This window comes from Polyodon spathula, chromosome 27, assembly GCF_017654505.1.
Source record: "Polyodon spathula isolate WHYD16114869_AA chromosome 27, ASM1765450v1, whole genome shotgun sequence".
Lineage (NCBI taxonomy): Eukaryota > Metazoa > Chordata > Actinopteri > Acipenseriformes > Polyodontidae > Polyodon > Polyodon spathula.
Window position 1 is genome coordinate 6,339,485 of NC_054560.1, and position 24,360 is coordinate 6,363,844.

The following is a 24,360-nucleotide window of genomic DNA, read 5'->3' on the forward strand; positions in this document are numbered from 1 at the left end:
AGTGTCGACAACATGCAGCAACAATGACAACAACAGAACAGCATGACTGTTACTCTGTGACTGTTACAAGTGGCTTAAATATGTATTTCCTAAGCTGTGTTTGTTTCCTTTGTTATCTTGGTCTGTATTAGACAAATCGACACCATGATTAGAAGTCAATCCCAGCCGTAACCCTTGCTGTTCTTCATCAGACATTCACAAGACAGGCTGCATGCGTTCTTGACTCAGACACACTTGTAGTGTTGAAAGTGCTGTGGGTGTTGCCCTATGGATATGGGTGAATGTCATATGTTGAAGTTAATGTAAATTAATGACATAATGATCTCAAACTTGCAAGAAACAACTCGGAACAATAACTGAACTGTTCAGCCCAGAAACAGTTCATTTTATACACTGGTTTTATTTCTCTCTCAGAAAATGTGCTTTTGCACATTATTTGTTATTATTTATTTATGTATTTATTAATTTATTATTTATTTAACCAGGAGATTTACTGATTGAGGCCGAGGCTTCGTTTACTGGAGGGTCCTGAATAAATCAATAAATAAATAAATAAACTGGCAGATTGGTTCTCAAAAAGAAATACAAAAGCACAAATTGGGGTGTCTCAGAATGTCCTTGTGATTGAAACGGCTGCTACGAAAAACAAATGTGTTTGTTACCTGCCTTTTTAACATTAGTGGGCTTCCCTTTCCTTTCAATAGAAACTGGTGCAAAGTCTGCACTGATATTGAAAGATCTTAGGCAGCGCGGCTTAGAGTGTGGGACCCTGCATCATGCACAGCATTCAGCGGCTCAGAGATTTCCTCAATCCGCAGCAATCTCATTGCAAAACATTTCATCAGAGCGGGTTTTGAGTTCTAAGAATGGACACGTCACAGCTCTGGTTGATGGTGCAAACTGAAGTTATGCTGTATGAGAAATGGTTATTTTTTGCTGCAGCCCACAGTCTTTGCCAGCTTCTCTACTCACAACGAGTACCATGCAGAATTAGCATTGCGCAGGAACATAAAATTGCTGTGCTGAAAAATTAGAACAGGCTTACTTTTGTTAAATGTTTTATAATTAACACAGCTTATTATATAGAGATATACAGAGGGAGTGGTTAGAGTCAGGGAAAGGGTTCCAGCTGGACTGTTGTTATTCCATGGAAAGAGACCGGGCTCAGCATCGTGGTTCAGTTACTGGCACAGCTCCACAAAAATATGAATACAAGAAGATGTGTTATACTGATACAAAATAAAGAGATTAGGGAAAACACAAAGTGTGTTGTTCTTACCCACAAAGTGTGTGGGCTTACTACTGCTATACTGCTTATTGAAACAGTAGAAGTGCCTGGAGTCCATAACACTGACCTATTAACCAATCAACATAATCATTCTGGTGACTCACCAAGATAAGGTTTCAATATGTGTTATTATTTGTGTGTGTCTGTGTGTGTGTGTGTGTATTTTTCAACAATGCCATAAAAATTAAAGTGATGTATCCCTGGCATGCACACACTGTATAAAATTGAACCCAATATAATTATTTTTTGTCCTAAGTGCTGTTTGCACATTAAAGCAGGTAGGTGTTTTTGATTTGTGACTCATACTCGTCACCCACAAGTGATCTGTAGCAATGTGCATTACCTAAACCACAGTGAAAAAAAAAAAAAAACAAAGAAAAAAAAAATCTTAAACTTTCCACCGCGAGTTTGATAGGCTGCAGCTAGCTGTCTGTGATGTGTGCGCTTATTAGCGTGACACTAACCCGTACTCATCTATCAACTCAGCAACCTCAGCAACTCTACCAACCTGAGGGAAAGCGCTCTCTGCTCCGTATACAGGTAAGAGAAACGGTTAATATTCACTCACAGCGTGCTACACACGGGAGGGAAGAGAGTAGCGGGTGAACTGAGCACTCTGTCTCTGTTCCGTTTAACAAGTTATTATTCATGCTCTAATATAATTAAATATCAGTTTTAAATGAAACGTAAGGAGAAGAAAATGTAATGTAACTTTCAGGCATAGATTTTGAAAATTGATTTCGATTACCCTTTTTTTTAATTCAGTGTACTTAAAGAAACCTAATTAAAATGTGCATGTTTAGTGGATAATTTCAGTTTGTATTCATTTCTAATGATATTAAGCATAATTTGTAAAACCCGTGACGTGTTCAGCCAGGCTGCAATAACTGCATTACGAAACAACCAGACAAGTTAATTAGAAATGATTATTCGATGCTGTAATAATGTCTTCCTCGTAATGCAGATGTAATCGCCGGTCACTTCAAATTTAGTTACATGGACTCATCTGTCTGTGTTACAAACTGCTACGCTTTTAGAAAACGATTGCATTCTATTAAAAATCAAAAATATGTTCTGCGTACATACAAATAATAAATGCATTTGAGAGTACGAGAATTTGACAAACGCTTTATTTAACTGGCAAAAACAAGTATACAAATATATTGTTGTTATGTATAGCCTAAGATATTCTTATCTCTGCTTTATCAAGTTCCGTACAGCTTGTTAAAATGTATTTTAGTGTTTGTAGCAAAATGACATAATTGTGGAAATTGTATTATATATATTATAAATATATATATATATATATATATATATATATATATATATATATATATATATATATATATATCAATATATATTATATATGCGGGAAATTTACAATGTTATTGGAACTAAACAACATAGATATCCTTCAAACATATTTTTAATGATATACTGTAAATTATTATTTATAATATCATATCCTCTTTTTAGTTTTGGCAGCAAGAAAACGAAAACATTTTATGTTTTTTTTTTTTAAAGTTATGGGTCAGTTTGTTATCTAAACAAAATATTATGCATATATTAATAATACTATTGTGATATTGTTAAAAAACTCTGCAAAGGAGATAGATTTAAAGACTACGGTTTCCAAAGTATTTTTTTTTTTTTTACCATTTCACTTCTTTCTTTCTTCTTTCTTCTTCTTCTTCTTCTTCTTCTTCTTCTTCTTCTTCTTCTTCTTCTTCTTCTTCTTATCACCGGCAGGTTATATAGCAGGGACGGAATTCAAATTTCACAATCCAAATCCGAAGACGCAGGCTGAGATTCCTATATAATGTCAACCCTTTTTTTCCGAAGAAAGCAGCAGACTGGAGCATAACTGTAAACTAGTGCATCAAATCCTTTATCAACCTTTCGCTGCAACGTGCGGTGTCACAGAAAGGCACACGAAAGTGTAGGCTGTTTGTGTCCACAACAGCAGTATTCACGGTGAATAAGATAATGTATATAGATGTGTTGTGTTACTGTAATAAACAATACGTTTTCAATAGGGCTCTGTGCTTCCAATAAATATGTTAAGGTTCTAGATTCTATAAAGAACCGTTCTATTTTATAATGAAGAAAACTGGCGCTTCCAAATTAGATGCTATGCGAAAAAAACACAAATTTCTAGACCCCGTCGAACAGCAAAATTAAAGAATACAATTAAATACTTTTTAATTACAATAATCATAATATTTGGAAAATATAGCACTGAATGTACTGTTCTTTAGACGTTGGGGGTATTGTGATATGGCAAGCCAAATTATCATTTAGAGATATCGCAAATTAATACATATTAATATATTTACGATATCTAACATACAATCAGAGCTATCGCAACATGAGTTCAGGGGCAGGATCTCAGCTGTGTTTTAATAAAGTTTCAGTGGGGCAGCTATTAAAATCTCACCTGCAAAAGGTTTCCCATGCTCGTTTGCTTTCCCATGCTCATGCACACGTGTTTCCTCTCTACCTTGTTCGTTTCACGGTTTCCGTTTTGTCCTATAAACTGGCCCTTATTCCTCGTGCCGTGCTTGAAGTAAGGAATTCGCATAACTTTGTCTAAACCGTTTGGATTTTATAAACTTTTAAATTAGAAATCTTGTGATACCTTTTATTTTTCTGATGAGACTGAGTTGTTATCCTTTTTGGTATTAAGGTTTGATTATCTCTCTCTCTCTCTCTGTCTCTCTCTCTCTGTTGGCATTGACGCGCCTCCCTCGGGTTGAGCTTTGAGGTACAGGTGCACTTTTTTTGTCTAGTTAGAAATGATCACGTAAATGGTGAACTTTTCTTTTGTTCCCCAGGAGATTGCCTTTAAAAAAATAAATAGTACTGATTAACATCTCTCTCAATATTGTGAAATACATTTCAATGCAAAGGGTATAGTAGTCTACTCTCCGTGTTAATGTGACACACTGAGAAACAAACAGCTTGACCAGGCCATAGTGGAACTTTAAATACATTTCAAGGCAAAGCTCTCTGCGATAATGTGACACAATGAAAAACAGCTTGAGAGTGATTAAGGGACATTAAAACAATGTTACTTTGTTTTTTTGTTTCTATTTTTTGGATGAATATTTTCAGGGTAATAAAGATTTGTTTATTTTTGTATTTGACCCCCCCACCCGCCTTCTAAAGTGTTTTTTGTCTCTCCATCTCTCCCCGTGGTCCAGCCTTGTCTGCGCCTCTTTCTTCTTCTCCACCCTCGTTCTATTCCCGAGCATGATGTGCGAGTCCAAGGACAGCATGCGTGGGCTGTGCGCCCCTTCCTCCTCTGTGTCGGAGAGCAGTGACTGCGGGGAGGGGGAGCCTCTCTCCAGAGCAGCGCTGCTGTGCCTGCCCCCCTCCCCTCTGCTCACACACAGCCTGCTGGGCATCAGGGGCCCCAAGTGCCACCTGTCACCCGGGACACGACGCAAGCGAGAGTTCATCGCAGAGGACAAGAAGGATGCTGGTTACTGGGACAAGCGGCGCAAGAACAATGAGGCGGCCAAGCGCTCGAGGGAGAAGAGGCGGTTCAGCGACTTGGTGATGGAGGGCCGACTGGTGGCCCTGGTGGAAGAGAACACCCGCTTGAAGGCTGAGCTCCTGGCCCTCAAGTTCCGCTACAGCCTGGTACAGGACCCCTCCCTGGGGCAGGCCGTGCTGTGCAGGGGAGCCGTGCCTCCCTTCCAGCCCGGCTTCTGGAGCATGAAGACGTGCCCCACTGACTTGCTCCCCTCTCAGCTGGAGCCTGGCTGGTTCTCCAAAGCTCCCAGCAGCCACAGCTCCTCCCAGGGCGACCAGAGCCACTGCTGCACCAGCTCCGAAGACGGGTGCACAAGCCCTCTCCCCCAAGCCCGCAGAAGAGGCTCTCAGGCTGGGGGGGTGTGTGAGGAGGATGGCCCCCACTCTACCAAACCCCAGGCAGACATCCCTGCTGGGCAGCCCAAAAGCCTCCCCTACAAGCTGCGGTTCAAGTCAAGCTGCGACCAGAGTGAGAGAAGCCTATACTACCAGCAAGTCTCCTCCTCCAGACACTCCCCGACAAAGGCGTGCCCCCAAGCAGACACTCCTGAACCTGGGCTCCCCTCGCAGACCGGAGCCTTTACGCAGCCCTGGCTGCTCTCCAATGTAGGTCATCCTGCTCTCCGAGGAAGCCTGATTTTCCCCTGGAGAACCCCGGGCTTCTCTGTTGCCCCAGGCTACCCCAAGGTGCCGCTGTACATGCCCCTGGGGGAGGCCGACTACAGGAAACAGATCAACAACCTCTCAGCTGAGGTCGCCCAGCTCAAGAGATACTTTGTACCAGACTGCAGTTAGATCAGCTCAGGTCAAAGGGGAAAGATTATACTTTGTATTCGGTGTTATTAATATAGGATTTTATACAAATTTTCTACAATTTTTATATGTTTATTTTAATATATATCTATATATATGCTTATATGTGAATGCTGAATTCAATCAAAGGTTATGACAGCGCTTCAGCTCTGTTTTTTAATAGCGGGTCATGATTTAGATTTGTGTTCATCCTGGCCAGGATGGTATTTGCTCATGTTGCTGTACCCTCATGTTAGGTAGCACATTGTCACATGGGGGAGGGGGGGTGCTATTTAATACACTTCACTTCATAAACAGTGTTGTCCTGTCATATCTCAAAGTGTTTGTATTTTTGTTCAACTTGTGCAAAATCGGGTTACCTGTTTTGTTGTTGTTGTTTGTTTGTCTGTTTTTTCTTATTCGGGGCATGATCATGTAAGGCCGCGGCATTGAATTGAATCGGGGCTGCAGGAATGCTTGTGGAGGGGAAGATGTTTTCCTTTATTGAAGTCTGCAGTGTGTACACGGCACGGAGACCTGCACGGCGTCAGAGTTACTCGACATCTGACAGTTATTATAATGAACTGGGCTATGACACAGTCGCGCAAAAGGTGCTTTTTCCACGCTTTAGGGAGAAAGGTGTATGCAAATAAATTAATCTCAGTCTGATTGTGTTATGGTTTTTGGTGTTTCCAGTATTTTAAAAGCACAACTATTGCTCTTAAACGTGTTACTATGGCAGCGAACACGCTCTTTGGAATGCCCTACAAAAAGGTCAACGTTAATTGCATTGATTCAAAATTATTATCATATGCAATTAGAACAATCCTCATTTTAATTATCGACCGGGAGACGTGAAATGCAATTAAAATTGTAATATATATATTCCAATGTTATTCCAATGAAGGTCTTACATATTATAAGCTACAAAAGAACCTGAATACAGGCTACAAATACAATGTATGTATGTATAGTTAGCATGCAGTATCGTGGAAACCGAATCACGACCGGAGGGCGTGCGAGACTGCAGGTTTGGATCCATCACGACTTTCAGGAATGCAACTGAGTTCAAGTTCAATTTGAAAGGTTTTTTTTTCTTTCATTTTGCATTTTAGAAGCGAAACAGTGCTAGTTATACCATAGAGATTAAAAGTGGGTTACCGGTGTTAAACTGTAACTGCCTGCGGTACGGGCTGCTTTTTGAAGGGCCTGTGCTGCCTCGGCTTTCCTGCTCCAGGATGGGACACGCGTGCTGTCACTCCCTCATGTTTCCAATAGCAAACACGGATAATCGTGTGCGATTACATATTGCAAACAACACTGCAACAAATGCAAAATGCCACTAAATATCAATATTTCCGATTAGCATAAAGTATTAGTTGATCGTGCTGGTTAGCAGTGAGGCTGCAATGGGTACAGCGCGGGTTACATAAAGCTTCATTTAATGAAGTTAACCCGCACCTACAAAACAAGACGTTGTGGTCTGAACGCGATATGTATAAATGGTCGTTTTAGTGCGCTACTATTATGGACATAAAATTAATAAGCATACCCAAACGACCATTTATAAATAAAGTCGTTTACACCAAAAGGACCAGAAATATCCTTTATATTGTACATAGCATATACTTTGCAAAAAATGTATAAAGAGGAATATTAGTTTCATTCAATTCAGTTTATTGACCCCATCAGTATATTTACATCAGCCAACTAAAATTATTATTATTATTATTATTATTATTATTATTATTATTATTATTATTATTATTAGTAGTAGTAGTACAGTATTAAATGTTTAAGTGTGTGTGTGTGTGTGTGTGTGTGTGTGTGTGTGTGTGTGTGTGTGTGTGTGTGTGTGTGTGTGTGTGTGTGTGTGTGTGTGTGTGTGTGTCTGTGTGTGTGTGTGTGTGTGTGTGTGTGTGTGTGTGTGTGTGTGTGTGTGTGTGTGTGTGTGTGTGTGTGTGTGTGTGTATGTGTGTGTGTGTGTGTGTGTGTGTGTGTGTGTGTGTGTGTGTGTGTGTGTGTGTGTGTATGTCAGTGTGTGTGTGTGTGTGTATGTGTGTGTGTATGTCAGTGTGTGTGTGTGTATGTCAGTGTGTGTGTGCTCTCTGGTCCACGCAGTGCGCTGGCTGCTAACGGTTTGTTCAGGTCTTCAGTTCATGGAGATGCTCAAAGCAGAGTGTGGAGTGTGCAGATCGCACTGCCCTGGGGTCCCAAGGTGGTCCCCCCAGACCTTGTGTTTGAGATTCACCTGCAATAGATATATATGCAAAATGGGGGCAAAAAATCACACTCTGTTGCTGCTGGTGCTGTTGAGTGCTGAACTCTCAATGCATACAGAGGGGGGACAAGTTTGAGTCCCAAAGTGACAGTTCGTCCGAGACACACACACGCACACACACACACACACACACACACACACACACACACACACACACACACACACACACACACACACAGACACACACGCACGCAGACACACAGACACACACACACAGATCACCCTCTGATATGGTGGTGTGAGAGAGCTGGATGTTTAGACAGCCGCCTGACAGTGTGCTGAACGGAGGGTAACCTCGCAGGGTGAGGGAGGATATCTCACCTTTAGGTGTGGAAGGCTGTGTGTAACTGGCTGTCCTGCAGTAGAGAGGTGCGAACGATCAAAGCGCCATTGATTACTGTACCTTCATCACAGAGCTGAGAAGAAGCCTTGTGAGCCTGTCAGCTTCTTGACCCTGCGCTCAGGAAACTTTTCAGCACGATGACAGCGCTGGGGAGGGAGGAAAATTCTCCTCATGGGACCCCAATTTAAAGCTTTATACCTCGTGTTCTCTGCAGATTCTCAGTGGGGAGGGCAGTCAGCCTGGGGAGTGCAAGCTGTCAGATTGCAACCAGTGTTCTTCCTAACCAAGTTGAAAACACGCTTTAAACAGAGTTCTTTCCACACAAAATAAACCTGGACGGAAGATCTCTGTGTCAGGCAGCACGGGTTTAATGAAACTTACAGTCGGTGAGCAGATCACTGAGAGAGTTGTGTTTTTTTTTTTTTTTTTAGCACAGTGCTTTTCTGTTAATTAATTACGTCTGCTCTTCCAGATACAAATACACTGTGTCGCCCCATCACAGTCACATGACCGGAATGACCCCGCTGCAAGATGACTAACTTCCATCTCGGTTTTAGTCATGAAATTGATGAATGTATGACTAATGAAAAATGTGGTTAGAAAAAACACATTTAACATCACATTAGTTAAACTAAAAGAAAAAAAAAAATCTATTGATCATCCTGACTTTTCCTGATTTTTATTTTATTCAATCCTAACTTTCAAGCAGACCAATGGCGTCATTAATACAGTGCTAGATATTCTCTTTTCCATGAACAAAGCAGGGTGAAGTTTCAAAGTCTCTCCGCCAGAGGGAGCCGCAGCCCACACAATGCGCGCTGTGCTGGCGTGGCGCTGCATTCAAACTCTGATAAGCACCTGCTGTAAGCTGCCAGTGAGAGAGTGTACTGCTGCAAAACGAAGGCTCCCACAGCGAAGCTCACACAGGGCAGTGCTGCGTGCGCAACTCGTAATTTACATAGTGCTTCATTAACCCTCATCACCCCTACCACGTGACGATAATACCCCACAGCCTTAACTTTAGGGCTAGGCTATTGTTGTGTGTATTTGGCCAATACCCCACGAACCTTTGCAGACCACAAAAAAATAAGAGGCGCGGCAAACACCCTTGCAGCAGCAAAGGCCATTCAAAATGATCTGGACAAGATTCAGAACTGGGCAGACACATGGCAAATGACATTTAATAGAGAAAAGTGTAAGGTACTGCACGCAGGAAATAAAAATGTACATTATAAATAGTAGAAACTCATATAAAAACTCAGAAATGTCTTCATCTAGGCAATGTGGGAAGCTATAAAAAAGTCCAACAAGATGCTTGAATATATAGTGAAAAGTGCTGAATTTAAATCAAGGGAAGTAATGTTAAAACTATACAATGCAAAAAGGAAATTGCTGTCTAAGAAAGAGCGCAAAGAAGAACGATCAGAATTATTCTGGGTTTAAAAGGCATGTCATGTGCAGACAGGCTAAAAGAACTGAATCTGTTCAGTCTTGAACAAAGAAGACTACGCAGCGATCTGGTTCAAGCATTCAAAATCCTAAAAGGTATTGACAATGTCAACCCAAGGGACTTTTTCGGCCTGAAAAAAGAAACAAGGACCAGAGGTCACAAATGGAGATTAGACAAAGGGGCATTCAGAACAGAAAATAGGAGGCACTTTTTTACACACAGAATCGTGAGGGTCTGGAACCAACTCCCCAGTAATGTTGTTGAAGCCGACACCCTGGGATCCTTCAAGAAGCTGCTTGATGAGATTCTGGGATCAATAAGCTACTGACAAGCAAACGAGCAAGATGGGCCGAATGGCCTCCTCTCGTTTGTAAACTTTCTTATGTTCTTGTGTTCTTAGTCTTAGGTTTAGTGCACGCAGCACTACCCTGTGTGAGCTACGCTGTGGGAGCCTTAGTTCTGCAGCGATACCCCTCTTGGGCTGACACGTGCGTCAATTCCGAAGCGAAAAAAAGTTTAGATTTTTAGATTTAAAAAAACAAAAACACCACCAGCCACCTTCAAAGGTGTGAATGCGCCTTGTGTCAGGGTGTGAATCTGTGGTTAATATTAATTTATCTGACACCAACACTACAGGGAACGTGAGGCAAAGATATCAGTGTTTTTATTTTTTTTTTTGCAGTATTTTTTAGTTTCCATATATTGCACACACACACACACACACACACACACACACACACACACACACACACACACACACACAATAATAATAATAATAATGCACAAGTAGAAACATATTTCTAAAAATATTCCAGTAATATACTTTAGTAGGTGGATTCCCTGTGTGGGGAATGGGATTGCTAATACACAGTGAATGACTGGTGCTGGCCACTATGACCTTGTAGTCAACCGGGCTGGTTTTTCTTATCAGCTGCATGCACATGTATGGTGCTAACATGTAGGTTATAGATTGTCATTTTCACAGAAAAGGCTGATAGGGTTTGTTTAGATCATTTCCTTAAGTATATGTCTGTGGTTAGTTTCATAGTCTAGTATAGGATGGGTTTAACAAGGGCAGATCATGTACATTGTTTTTTCTAGGTTGTGTTTTAGATAAACTGTGAAAGCTGTTTCTGATAATGGAGTCTGATTGAGTTGTGGTCTCACTGCATTGTTTGAGTTTTGCAGAAGCGTTTTTCAAAGCCGTGTGTCGTCAGAATGCCATTTGTCTAAAATGTGTCCTGAAATCCACAGAGATTCAGCTCGCATTTCATATATCCCCACTCTTTACATAATGCTTTCTCAGTTGTTGTTTCTTTTGTTTGTTTCCAGTAGAAATTCTCCCAGGTTTAAAGGTGCGGTGCACGAGCCCCTTGCAAAATAGTTTAATATCTTCCGAGCCTGTGGTGGCGAGTGCAGTGTGTGAGCTCTGAAGAGCTGACCTTTGGAAGGGTTAGGCAGTGGAGCAGTAGTGACACACTGACCAAGGTGGGGTGTGTGTTCATCATTACACAGTCTGGAAAAAAAAAACATGCACAATTTCCACCCCTCACATACCACCCTGCTGATGTTATTATAGACCTACCTACAGAGCGTTGAGCAGACAACCCTACATACCAGTGATGTGCACCGCAGGGTCTGGGAGTGGGCTGGCCCTCAGACGAGTGATTCGCGTGCAGTTGTGTCGGGACTGAGCGATGCCCTTCAGAGCAATGAATACACCTTGCAGACTCTAATCAGTCCTGTCAAGGCGAGCGCGTGTCCTGCTCACAGTTACGCGGTAGACACAGTATCGACGAGTGGAAGGACAGGTGGCTTTATAGATAGGCAGACCCTCCAGACAGAGCAAGAGGAAGAACTTTTATAAGTAAAACCAGCCTCTGCATGACATCTTCCACCCCCTGAGCTCATTAAACTGACAGCAGCACCAGTGGAATCATTTATTTTTAAACTGTTTACTAAACTCAGCATGCAAATGTGATACAACCTCAGCAGCATTCAGACCTCTATAAGCACACACGAGCGAGCCCCATGAGACACCATCCACAGAGCTGTTACTTCCTCAGCACACACCATCAGGCCTGCACAAGCTCAGCCCTGCAGAGAGCCAGGGGCACTGCAGAGAGACACTGGCACTGCAGAGAGACACTGGCACTGCAGAGAGACAGGGGCACTACAGAGAGACAGGGGCACTACAGAGAGACGGGGGCACTGCAGAGAGACACTGGCACTGCAGAGAGACAGGGGCACTACAGAGAGACAGGGGCACTGCAATGGCAATGCAATGCAGTTCTGTTACTGAGGGGCAACAGTAGCACAAAGGCTGCTAAAACAGGACGAGGCTGCCACTGGTAGAATAGTGCCACAGTGGGAACATTTTCTTAAATTCGACATACCAATGGAACCCTCGTAGAATGGTATTAACCCTTGGCAATCCATTGCAGGAGTATGACAGCATGTCAGTGGTATAGAGCAAGACTGTACTACTGTATTTGGCCCATTGATGGTACAATATTGCAAAAAAAAATAATGTAATTCTTGATAATATATGAGGTTAAAAGGCATGTCATTTAGACCCGAGGGTAATGACACACTGACCAATGTGGAGTATGTGCTGATCATTAAACAAACAAGACAAACATGCACAATGTCCACCCCTCACATACCACACTGCTGATGTGTATTATAGACCGTGCCTTCAGGGCGTTGAGCAGACAACCCTACATACCAATGATGTGCAGCACAGGGGAGTGTCTGGGATTGGGCTGGCCCTTACATGAACCTGCTATACTACTAGCATTGTAATATATTAAATATTAAATGAAGGACTGCACAGTGCATGATTCTGCTGTGTAAAGACATTGGAGACTGAGAAACAGATTGCTGTGGAACCCGCGCCACAGGGAAGCAATGTGCAGCAAGATAAAACAGCGTTCATACCAACAGCCTTGAAATAAATGCATCCAGAGTGATACCATCACCCAGCCTGTCCACAGGGGACTTTCTGAGCAAAAGCAAACACAAAAATCCAGTCCTCCTTCAAGCTGATCTGATTGGCTTCACTCCAGCGTTTCACACTGACTGTTTCCACTGCTCGCCAGTGTGTGGTTTTTCTGATGTCAAGCACGTCACGGGGAAAATCTCCCAAGATTTTTTGACAAATTATTGACCTGGCTATTAAAAAAAATATATATATGAATGTGGTCGCAACACAGGAGCCTGCAAAGACACTTGTAACAATATGACTTTATTATAGCATGGTCTCTGGCCTCATAAATACTGCAGAATATCGAAGGGGAGAGAGCTGCAAATCACACGGTACATTTACACTGTGTTATACCATCACGCTAGCACAAGGGGGCTGCATTTCAGAATGTAATTTTTTGGGGAACATGTTGTAAAGATTGTGACAGCTTGATTAGGCGTCTTATTAAGATGTTCAATTCTCTTTTTTCTGTTAACTCTTTAAAAAGGAGCTATTAATTTCAGTGACAAACAGCACCATCAAATCATGTTAATTTGCACCCCCCCCCCCCCCCACACACATATACATCTCCCGTGGTTTAGTGAGAGCTGCCCCCACGCTCTCTTATCACAGAGGATGCGCACACACACCGAGCCAGTGGTTTCAGAGAAAGAAGCACACTCACACACACACACTCACACACACTGATGCACACACACACAAACACAAACCTTATCACCAACCAGGTAATCACTACTCTCCTCACTCACTCTCTCACTCTCTCGCTCATGTACTGAGACCAGAGAGCCGCTGCTCAGCCTGCCTCCCACAGCAAGACAAGAAAGAGACCAGTGGGAGCTTTCAATGTGGCTGCCAGTGTCTTCATCGCTGTCAGAGCTCTGCCTCAACACTCAAGTGCAGCCGGTAAGATTTGTTTTCAGTATTGCTCTGTAGAAACTATCTGACTGTACTGTGTCTTTATAAACTACCTGCGGGGGGGGGGGGGGGGGGAACAAAACAAAAACCAAAAACATTATTTGGTCATTTTTCAATGTCAAATAGCAGAGTAATAAAAACATTAGTCTGCTATACAAAACTGCTGCCAATATATGCTATGAAAAGTTGCAGGAGTGATTCCCCATAACAAGATGCCATATTGACGTCTACACAGCAGGGACCTGACCAGACGTTGCTTTGACTGGCTGGTTGAGCTGCTTGATGATCTTACTTCTTGCCTCTTTTTCAGCTGTTGTTTTTGTAACTGTGTATCTTTCCTCCCCGTCTCTGCTCTGCCTCTTTCACTCTTTGCTTCAGTTATTCTTCAATCCTTTCTTTACAATCTGAAATCCCACCGCTGCCACCCTTCACAAATATAGCTTTCCCCCTCCCCTCTTTCTCTCTGTCTCGATCTCCTTGTCTGTCGTCTGGTTTTCCCATCGCTCCCTCTCTCCGTCTCCCCTTGCCTGTGGGGTTCAGGAGCTGGGTTAGTTTGCATCAGTTGATGGTTTTGCTCCAGAGAGAATGGAACAGTTCAGTGAGCCAGCGGGAGACGAGGGTTGTTGTTTTACACACATCGTCTTTCCACCAACCCTTTCATTCCCCTTGAGGCGTGTTCTAATAACCTCTCTCTATTAATATTAAACTTGTACAAAACCAGCCAACAGGGGCGGACAGACACAGACCTCCTCAAACTAAAGCTGACTGCCCTTAAAAAAAAAGAAAATGTAAAAATGAATTGCTTCTGCATTTTGAAAATATTTCTTTTCAGCAAAATACAATTTAGCACAAAGACTTTCACAATGCTTTCAATTGTTATTATTATTATTATTATTATTATTATTATTATTATATATTATTATTATTATTAGAGCAGTTGTTTTGTAATGTGGTTGAAAGGTGTGGCTGTTTTCACAGTGCTTTGTAAAATGGAGGAAAGTTGCTTCTATGAATAAGAACCAGTAAAGGTATTTCCAGCAGCGGCTGTTAGCAGAGACAGCAGTGTGATGTTTTAATATCTAGAAGCACGTCTTTATACAGAGATCAGGCCTCTGCTGCTGACAGATTTACATTTTTGTATTTTTTTTTTTGTTAATAATAAAACAGTTCTGAGAAGAATGAAAAGTCTCCCTGTTTGCACGTGGATGTAAAAGTCGATACATCCCTTTGTATGAAGTGTTGTGAGATTTCAATGCAGCTTGCACATTCTGTTGCTTGTGGGTTCTTTGAGAGAGCGTGAAAGTTTTTCTGCAGCAGAGCAGCTCAAATTCTTCAGTTCCTCTTCCACAGCGGAAAATAAAAGAACTGGTTGCAATGTCCATTATGCAATTCAAATGCATTGCTGATAATACTAGACCCATTTTAGAGTTAACTTTAGAGACCCACAGCTTTGAAAGACAGAGAGATGTCACGGGTATTATGGGAGATGATGGTGCAACACTGAAAAGGGGAGAGAAAATATTTCAAATGGGTGTTCTCAGATCAGTGCTTTGGAGACACTGCGGCACAACTACTAGATCTATTAAACAAGTATTTACTGCATTATTGAAACCCATCGTCTGGAGTTATGTTGTATTTTTAAGTGCTGTTAGTTGAAGGATAAGTTTACTGTGTAACAGCATCGCTCACTCTGAGTAGCAGTGTGTGCGAGTCCTGTGAGGCAGAGCCCTTGAACTCCCGTCACAACACAACGGCTGCAACTTCTAACACATTTTTCTTGGTTTCAAAACAAGTGTGAATTTCATTCAAGCACCTACTCGCTTTGCAAGTCTTTGAAATCAAATTAAAAAAAAAACAGATTTGTTTGCGTCGGCTTATTCTTGAAGCTGGATTGATTGGCCAGTGTCCTGTTTTCTTTTTTTGTTTTGTTGAGTTTTAATTGTAAAATGCTCTGCATTTCTAGATAAAAGCAAACCCTATTGAATTGCATTGAACTGTATTGCATTGTGCCTGGAGACTTGTTATTAACCAGAGCAAGTAATGCACAGCTTCCTGAGGGTGTGATGCACTGACTCTCATTACTATACCACATGCATACTGAGTTTCTCATAGACACGGAGAGAAGACATGTAACCCTACAGGCAATGAAAAAGCGTTTAAAAATAATAATAATAATAATAATAATAATAATAATAATAATAATAATAATAATCACAATATATTATAATTATTAATAATAATAATAATAATAGTGTATTAATTATCATTATTATTATTATAAAATATATTATGATTATTATTATTATTACAATAATAATAATAATAATAATAATAACAATAAATAATAATAATAATAATAATAATAATAATAATAATAATAATAATAATAATAATAATAATAATAATAATAATAATAATAATAATCACAATTGAAAGCATTGTGAAAGTCTTTGTGCTAAATTGTATTTTGCTGAAAAGAAATATTTTCAAAATGCAGAAGCAATTCATTTTTACATTTTCTTTTTTTTTAAGGGCAGTCAGCTTTAGTTTGAGGAGGTCTGTGTCTGTCCGCCCCTGTTGGCTGGTTTTGTACAAGTTTAATATTAATAGAGAGAGGTTATTAGAACACGCCTCAAGGGGAATGAAAGGGTTGGTGGAAAGACGATATAATAATAATAATAATAATAATAATAATAATAACATTAAATAATAATAATAATAATAATAATAATAATAATAATAATACTGTTTTACACAGCACTGCACTGGTCGTGTAATTTGTCCTCCCCGTTGTGCAAAGAGGAGTTTTGCCGACGCGGAAAATGTCTTGTTTTAGATCGACTTGCTGCTGCTTCACACACGGCGTTTTTAGTTTCACGCTACATTGATTTCGCCTCTGTTCTCACTCTAGTGTCTGATGTGATATCAAATGTGAACTTGGAGCTAAATATATTTTAAATACGTGTGTGTGTGTGTGTGTGTGTGTGTGTATATATATATATATATACATACACATACATACACATACATACACACACACACACACACACACACACACACACGAGTGTCAAATACAATGTCCACTGCATTAAAGGAACGATGCCTCTCCGAATTAACCGCAGGTGTGCGCAGCCGCTCCACCGGTGACTGGACCGTGCGGACACAATGCGAGTGCACTCGAGTTAAAGCAGCGCGATGCGCAATCATAGGGGTGCCGCCCGGCCACATAATTCCGGAACACTTTGGGACGGGACATGGTTTTTAAGTTGCCCTTAAACTGAAAGCAATAAACACGTGAATTGAGCTCTAAGCACTTGCTTAATTTATACCGCTTCTTAATTATCCGAATCATTGTGATAATACAAATCTTACAAAATAAAAAAAGCATCTTCAATAAACATGTGTGTAGCTTTATTCAATATATTTATTTTTATTTCTTACAAAATGATATTTCAGTTGTCAATATTTAAAAGATGCTATTTATATCCTATTAATTAGTAATATATAGCCCTAATTTACATTGACTCTCCCAATTAAATAACAACACTGATCCAGTGTTCACGCTGTCTGGAGTCAGAACAGCTGCTCAGTATTAATGATTTCAGTGGGAGAAGGTGATATGCTATTAGAAACTATAAAGAAACTTTAAAATATATATATTTTAAAAGTATTAATAAAATAAATAAATATTGATGATGTATTTATTTATTTATTTCATTTGTTAAAAGCTATTGTTGTATTGTCACGCTGTCTCAAGATAATTAATCACCAGAATCAATTTAGCGAAGGTTTAGGGCTCAGTTCACATGTTGATTTCCTTCAGTTTAAAGGCAGCTTCAAAGTCCTGTTCTGTCTCAGTGTTCTGGAGCTATGGGGCCAGCTGGCGACCCCAGTAGTCAATGTAAAAGTGCAGAACCGTGTCTGGGCACTGCAGACATGACCTGGTGGTGTGATATAACTATACTAATGTGCTGTGTTAATGAAACAAGAATCGGTTCTGTTGTAGAAATGCTAAACATAGACTATTCAGGTTTCTCTGTGCCTTGCTGCAGAATATGCATTGTTGGTTTGACATGGTTTTGACTACACTGTGAACACTTGGTCCACGTGCTGATATTGTGCCAGCATTATGTAATGTAGAAATGGTATTACTTGCCCTGCTTCAGCTAACTGTACCTCACAATGTATTTGTGGTTCCTTCATTGTATATTTCTGTTTGTGGAGATGCTGTGAAGGGCGCTTGATTGCTGCCAGTCACTTTAACACTATGTGCGACCTGCCGCTCAAATATATTGTGGTTTCTTCTTCTTTTTTTTCTGCTCTGTACTGTGCAGTGCTTTGCGACACTTCTGTATAAAAAGCGCTCTATAAATGCAATCAATAAATACAGTAATAAATACCTAAATAAACAAAACATTGACAGAGTCGGTTCCTGACAAACAGGGCCATCGAGAGAGCTGCTGTACGGAGAAGAGCGGCTGTGTTTGTTCTCTCATAGCAGATAAAACCAGCAGCACCTCAGTTCTTTGAAAAGAGGGGGCAGTTTATATGACTAACACGAAACAAGCGTTTCAAAATGGTCTCAGACTGGTTAGACAGTACAATCGCTAGATCTTTTTAACAAGATGCCTGGCCCTGATTTTCTTTTGATTAAAAAAACCCTCAGCCTATACTAAATAATCATTGCAAATCAGATCAATTTCTATAAAGTATCCCCTTTGATAAGTGAAGGAATGTTTAGATTAATCTGACACAAGTTTAATAGAAATATATTCCTTCATAAGGAGTTACTGGCAGTTATCATACAGTCTTACTGGTTCATATTCAAGAGTGATTGTAACTATTTGGAGCAGTGTTGGTCCTATTCATTCTCTTGTCATGCTCTCACTGCAGTGTTCTCTTGTCATGCTCTCACTGCAGTGTTCTCTTGTCATGCTCTCACTGCAGTGTTGTCCTGTTCATTCTCTTGTCATGCTCTCACTGCAGTGTTGTCCTGTTCATTCTCTTGTCATGCTCTCACTGCAGTGTTGTCCTGTTCATTCTCTTGTCATGCTCTCACTGCAGTGTTGTCCTGTTCATTCTCTTGTCATGCTCTCACTGCAGTGTTGTCCTGTTCATTCTCTTGTCATGCTCTCACGGCAGTGTTGTCCTGTTCATTCTCTTGTCATGCTCTCACTGCAGTGTTCTCTTGTCATGCTCTCACGGCAGTGTTGTCCTGTTCATTCTCTTGTCATGCTCTCACGGCAGTGTTGTCCTGTCCATTCTCTTGTCATGCTCTCACTGCAGTGTTGGTCCTATTCATTCTCTTGTCATGCTCTCACTGCAGTGTTGTCCTGTTCATTCTCTTGTCATGCTCTCACTGCAGTGTTGTCCTGTTCATTCTCTTGTCATGCTCTCACTGCAGTGTTGTCCTGTTCATTCTCTTGTCATGCTCTCACGGCAGTGTTGTCCTGTTCATTCTCTTGTCATGCTCTCACTGCAGTGTTGTCCTGTTCATTCTCTTGTCATGCTCTCACTGCAGTGTTCTCTTGTCATGCTCTCACGGCAGTGTTGTCCTGTTCATTCTCTTGTCATGCTCTCACTGCAGTGTTGTCCTGTTCATTCTCTTGTCATGCTCTCACTGCAGTGTTGTCCTGTCCATTCTCTTGTCATGCTCTCACTGCAGTGTTGTCCTGTTCATTCTCTTGTCATGCTCTCACTGCAGTGTTGTCCTGTTCATTCTCATAGGTAGGCTAGCTTGCAGGGTCATGGAAAGTCAAAGTGCAGGAAACCTGCTATAAATATGACCTGCTGATGTATTTCAGGGATCTATAAAACAACATGCCTCTGCAGCGCAGGCTGATGCTGTACGAACAGAGGAACAGAAACCAGCTCTGGCAGTTACACGTGCATTGAGAGCTTTTAAAAAGATTGCTGGCTTACTGAATTGCTGAGCCCAGTATTAACAGCAGCTAATCACTGCTCTGCATCGACCACATGAAACCAACAAACAGATTTTGAAGAGAGATTGAAGACCCAATCAAAAGGACCCAGTATGGCTGCATGCCATTCACCCACCTCAGCAAGGCTTCATACACACACACACACACACACACACACACACACACACACACACACACACACACACACACACACACACACACACACACACACACACACACACACTGGCACACACACACACACACACACTGGCACACACACACACACACACACACACACTGGCACACACACACACACACACACACACACACTGGCACACACACACACACACACACACACACACACACTGGCACACACACACACACACACACATTCATTAAACAGGGTGGGCCACTTGCTCAGAATCCAGTGCTTTGCAGAATAGCCGCTAAATGCCTAGACAGGTTCTGTAAGATGTGCAGCTCCAATACGAAGCATCTGGTGCTTCAGTGGCCAGCACCAATCGAGGCCATCAGCTTTTGAGACGCGTGTGTCTTCCTTGGCGTATATACAGTGCTGCTGTTCTTAGAAATGTGAAATAATCATTCTCGTTCTTGAACAGTAGTTCTCGTAAAGAATGCAATGCATTGCTTTCCTGGCTGAGTAAAAAAGACGGCTGATCATTTCATGTTATGACAATGTGAAACTGCTGTCTGTGCCAATCACAGCACTGTGCACTCGAGCAGCAGGGAGACAGACATGCAGGCAGAGAGGCAGGCAGGCAGGCAGGCAGAGAGTCAGGCAGGCAGGTAGAGAGACAGGCAGAGAGACAGGCAGAGAGACAGGCAGGCAGGCAGAGAGACAGGCAGAGAGGCAGGCAGGCAGGCAGGCAGAGAGTCAGGCAGGCAGGCAGAGAGACAGGCAGAGAGACAGGCAGAGAGTCAGGCAGGCAGGTAGAGAGACAGGCAGAGAGACAGGCAGGCAGGCAGGCAGAGAGACAGGCAGGCAGGCAGAGAGACAGGCAGAGAGACAGGCAGAGAGTCAGGCAGGCAGGTAGAGAGACAGGCAGAGAGACAGGCAGAGAGACAGGCAGAGAGACAGGCAGAGAGACAGGCAGAGAGTCAGGCAGGCAGGTAGAGAGACAGGCAGAGAGACAGGCAGACAGAGAGAGACAGGCAGGCAGACAGGCAGAGAGACAGACAGACAGGCAGAGAGACAGGCAGAGAGGCAGGCAGAGAGACAGGCAGAGAGACAGGCAGAGAGTCAGGCAGGCAGGTAGAGAGACAGGCAGAGAGACAGGCAGAGAGACAGGCAGGCAGGTAGAGAGACAGGCAGAGAGACAGGCAGAGAGACAGGCAGGCAGGCAGAGAGACAGGCAGACAGACAGAGAGACAGGCAGGCAGGTAGAGAGACAGGCAGAGAGGCAGGCAGGCAGACAGGTACAAAATATGAAAGTTATTACACACTACCCATCATCAACTTAATAATTAGAATGGGATCTTTCTTAAGTATTATAATTGACAATGCATTCCACACACCAACTGTCCTGAACTGAGGAGACAGTGCTAATGACTTGAATATGTGTTAAATGTTCTCTCATGAATTCAGTAAGAATCACAGAATGGAGATGGAAACAACGTTCTCAAAGTAACAGGTACGTTATTTACAGTTTATTTTTACACTTTGTTTTGTGAATTTGAACCTCATGCATTAGTTCATCTGTAATAATAATCAACGTGTTATTAATGGAATTTGACAAAGAAGCAGCAGCACCCGAGAAGGTAGCGTCCCTTTTGAAATGAGAGGCAGAGAAGCAGCTCCTTAAACCAGACACACGCCTAGCCAGGCTGCTGCTGCTGCAGCTGCTCAATCACACTTTTCCTCTCACATGTGTGAAGAGGAGAATACGATGAACTGCAGTGACGACGGTCACAGAGAGAGCAAGGAGTGAAATGAATCAACCAGGGCAGGACTGAGGAGTCACAGGCTGGCTCTCTGTGTGTGTGTTTCACACAGTCAGTGAGCTCCACAAACAACAGGGGTTATTTTCTGAGTGCTTTCTAGCTAGCCCCCATTGAACCGATCCTGAGCAGCAGCAGTGTTTCGCTTCAATGGGAGTTTCAGCATGTGATGGAAGTTGCTGTCTGACCCCTGTGATGAATACTGCCCTTTGAGTCTGAAGCTGAGTAGACTGACATGGTCAGAGCGATTAGTAACATCATGCATGACTCATTCTATTCTCCTGCTCAAGCTTTGTCGTTATTTACTGCGTGTTTGAACGAGGCGCAGGGATAGCGAGGGCTGGCAGCTCTTCACTTCCAATCGCCGTTAGAGTCGTTTTTTCAGGAAAGGAAGCATTTTCACAAATCACACATTTTATTCAGTGGCTCATAAATATTGCATTTTTTCTCTTTTCTTTTTTGTTTTTTTCAGTTGTATTTGGTGTTTTGTTCTCCCCAGAATGATGATTTGGTGTAAATAGCTTTGAGAATGTGGCCCATCATACTGTACAGAAGCAAACAGGGCAGGGGAGTGGAATTAAGCTGCCGCTGTGCGCAGGTCTGCGTCCCAGAAGGTTCTGACGAAGTGACCACATCCTGTAATGCAATCCTGCTCTTGCTGTATGGATTAGCTATAGCTGTTTTCTGTGTGATCTACTCACTGAACTGGTTTTGAAAGAAGCTGTCATTTGCTTTTGCAGCCGGCCCGTGTGGAAAGTGAATCACTGTATCTGTTTTTTTCCACTCTGTGCTGTGCCTCACTGGCTTGGCAAGTTCTCCTACTGTGGGCAGAGAACCACTTCAGGCCCTGAGTGAGCAGTGATATAATATACTGTACATAGTATACTGCACTGGAGTCTCAGAGTTCTCTACACTGTAGACTTTTCATATTCCCAGTAGAGTACTGGGTACTCCAGATTAGACCGGATTGTGTGTGCTGTCTCTCAGATCCCCAGTACAGCACTGAGTTTTCTAAACTGTATTGTATTGAATTAGCTGCTCTCAGATCCCCAGTACAGCACTGAGTTCTCTACACTAGACTGTATTGAATTAGCTGCTCTCAGATCCCCAGTACAGCACTGAGTTCTCTACACTAGACTGTATTGAATTAGCTGCTCTCAGATCCCCAGTACAGCACTGAGTTCTCTACACTAGACTGTATTGAATTAGCTGCTCTCAGATCCCCAGTACAGCACTGAGTTCTCTACACTAGACTGTACTGAATTAGCTGCTCTCAGATCCCCAGTACAGCACTGAGTTCTCTACACTAGACTGTATTGAATTAGCTGCTCTCAGATCCCCAGTACAGCGCTGAGTTCTCTACACTAGACTGTATTGAATTAGCTGCTCTCAGATCCCCAGTACAGCACTGAGTTCTCTACACTAGACTGTATTGAATTAGCTGCTCTCAGATCCCCAGTACAGCACTGAGTTCTCTACACTAGACTGTATTGAATTAGCTGCTCTCAGATCCCCAGTACAGCACTGAGTTCTCTATACCAGACTGTATTGAATTAGCTGCTCTCAGATCCCCAGTACAGCACTGAGTTCTCTATACTAGACTGTATTGAATTAGCTGCTCTCAGATCCCCAGTACAGCACTGAGTTCTCTACACTAGACTGTATTGAATTAGCTGCTCTCAGATCCCCAGTACAGCACTGAGTTCTCTATACCAGACTGTATTGAATTAGCTGCTCTCAGATCCCCAGTACAGCACTGAGTTCTCTATACTATACTGTATTGAATTAGCTGCTCTCAGATCCCCAGTACAGCGCTGAGTTCTCTACACTAGACTATATTGAATTAGCTGCTCTCAGATGCTCAGTGCTGAATTATACTGTACTTTACATTAGGTATAAGCTTAAAAAAATTATTAAACCAAAAACTGCAAGATCTATAATTGCAGTGTGATAAAAGATCTCACTAACAGCAGAAGTACATTCAGGTTTGCTGCACTGCTGCTGCCTCTCAGTGTGACTAACAGTGATGTGAAATCAGTGACTCACAGAGTTCAAAGGCTTAGTTTGTGAGCTGTTTCTTGTTCTTAGAAGCAGGCGAGTGAGGTGTGAGCTCTGCCCGGTGATGACAGAGTGGGGGAGCTGAGCGGTGGGTAGAGAGAGAGCTTTCACTGCTCCAGTCTCCCTGTGCTTGTCTAGACGCAGAGGAGGGCTGTTTCATCAGAACCTCTCAAAGCGCTTGTGGGGATTTCTAAGAGCTGTGTGCAGAACCTGCCGCTGTGTTTCACTCTACAGCAAGGCACTGGGATTTCTGAACAGTTACAGTGTGATGATGCCATCGTTACCAGACTATTTGTCTTCTGCCTTATAATGTGAGAATGGAAGAATGGAGAATGGAAGCCAGGAGCATGTTGCCTTATAACTGGCTAAAGGGTCATGTTATAAAGAGGCTGCACTGCACTGCAGCACAGGGCTGTGAGGGGGCTGCAGAGCTGAGAATGGAGCATGGCAGTCGCTGGCTAGCCGAGAAGCAGAGAAGTCAGATGAATCTGAAATCTGAAAGCTCTCAGAGCGAACACATGTGTGCCTGGATAGTAGTAAGTGAGAAAGTATTGAGAAAGTACAGAGGCTGTGGCTCATTACACACAGGGGGTTCTGAGCACAGATCACAGGTGCAGACTCAAGCCATGCAGTGAGTGCCTCATTAAACAGGTAGAGCATTGCCGGGCTCTCTCAGTGACCCGCTGTGCTCTCAGGTGAGCGGACGCTCCAGTGCAGAGCCCCTCACAGGTGCATGCTTTCTAACCTCAGCTAGTGCAGTCACACCACCGCCAGCCTGGAAACTTTACAAACAAACAACCGTTTTAATGACATGTGCTTTACAGAGTCAC

General features: G+C 42.4%; 2 protein-coding genes across 2 annotated transcripts in view; one reads left to right on the top strand and one right to left on the bottom strand.

The window, feature by feature from the left end:
• LOC121301280 (RNA polymerase II elongation factor ELL-like) overlaps nucleotides 1-24,360 on the bottom strand; it is a 794,007-nt gene that overhangs the window by 280,861 nt on the left and 488,786 nt on the right. The gene's annotated exons all lie outside the window — the stretch shown is intronic.
• On the top strand, nucleotides 4,495-6,217 carry LOC121301298. Its single transcript, XM_041230560.1, has one exon. The coding sequence runs from the start codon at nucleotides 4,541-4,543 to the stop codon at nucleotides 5,618-5,620; it is 1,080 nt and encodes a 359-aa protein (XP_041086494.1). The 5' UTR covers nucleotides 4,495-4,540; the 3' UTR covers nucleotides 5,621-6,217.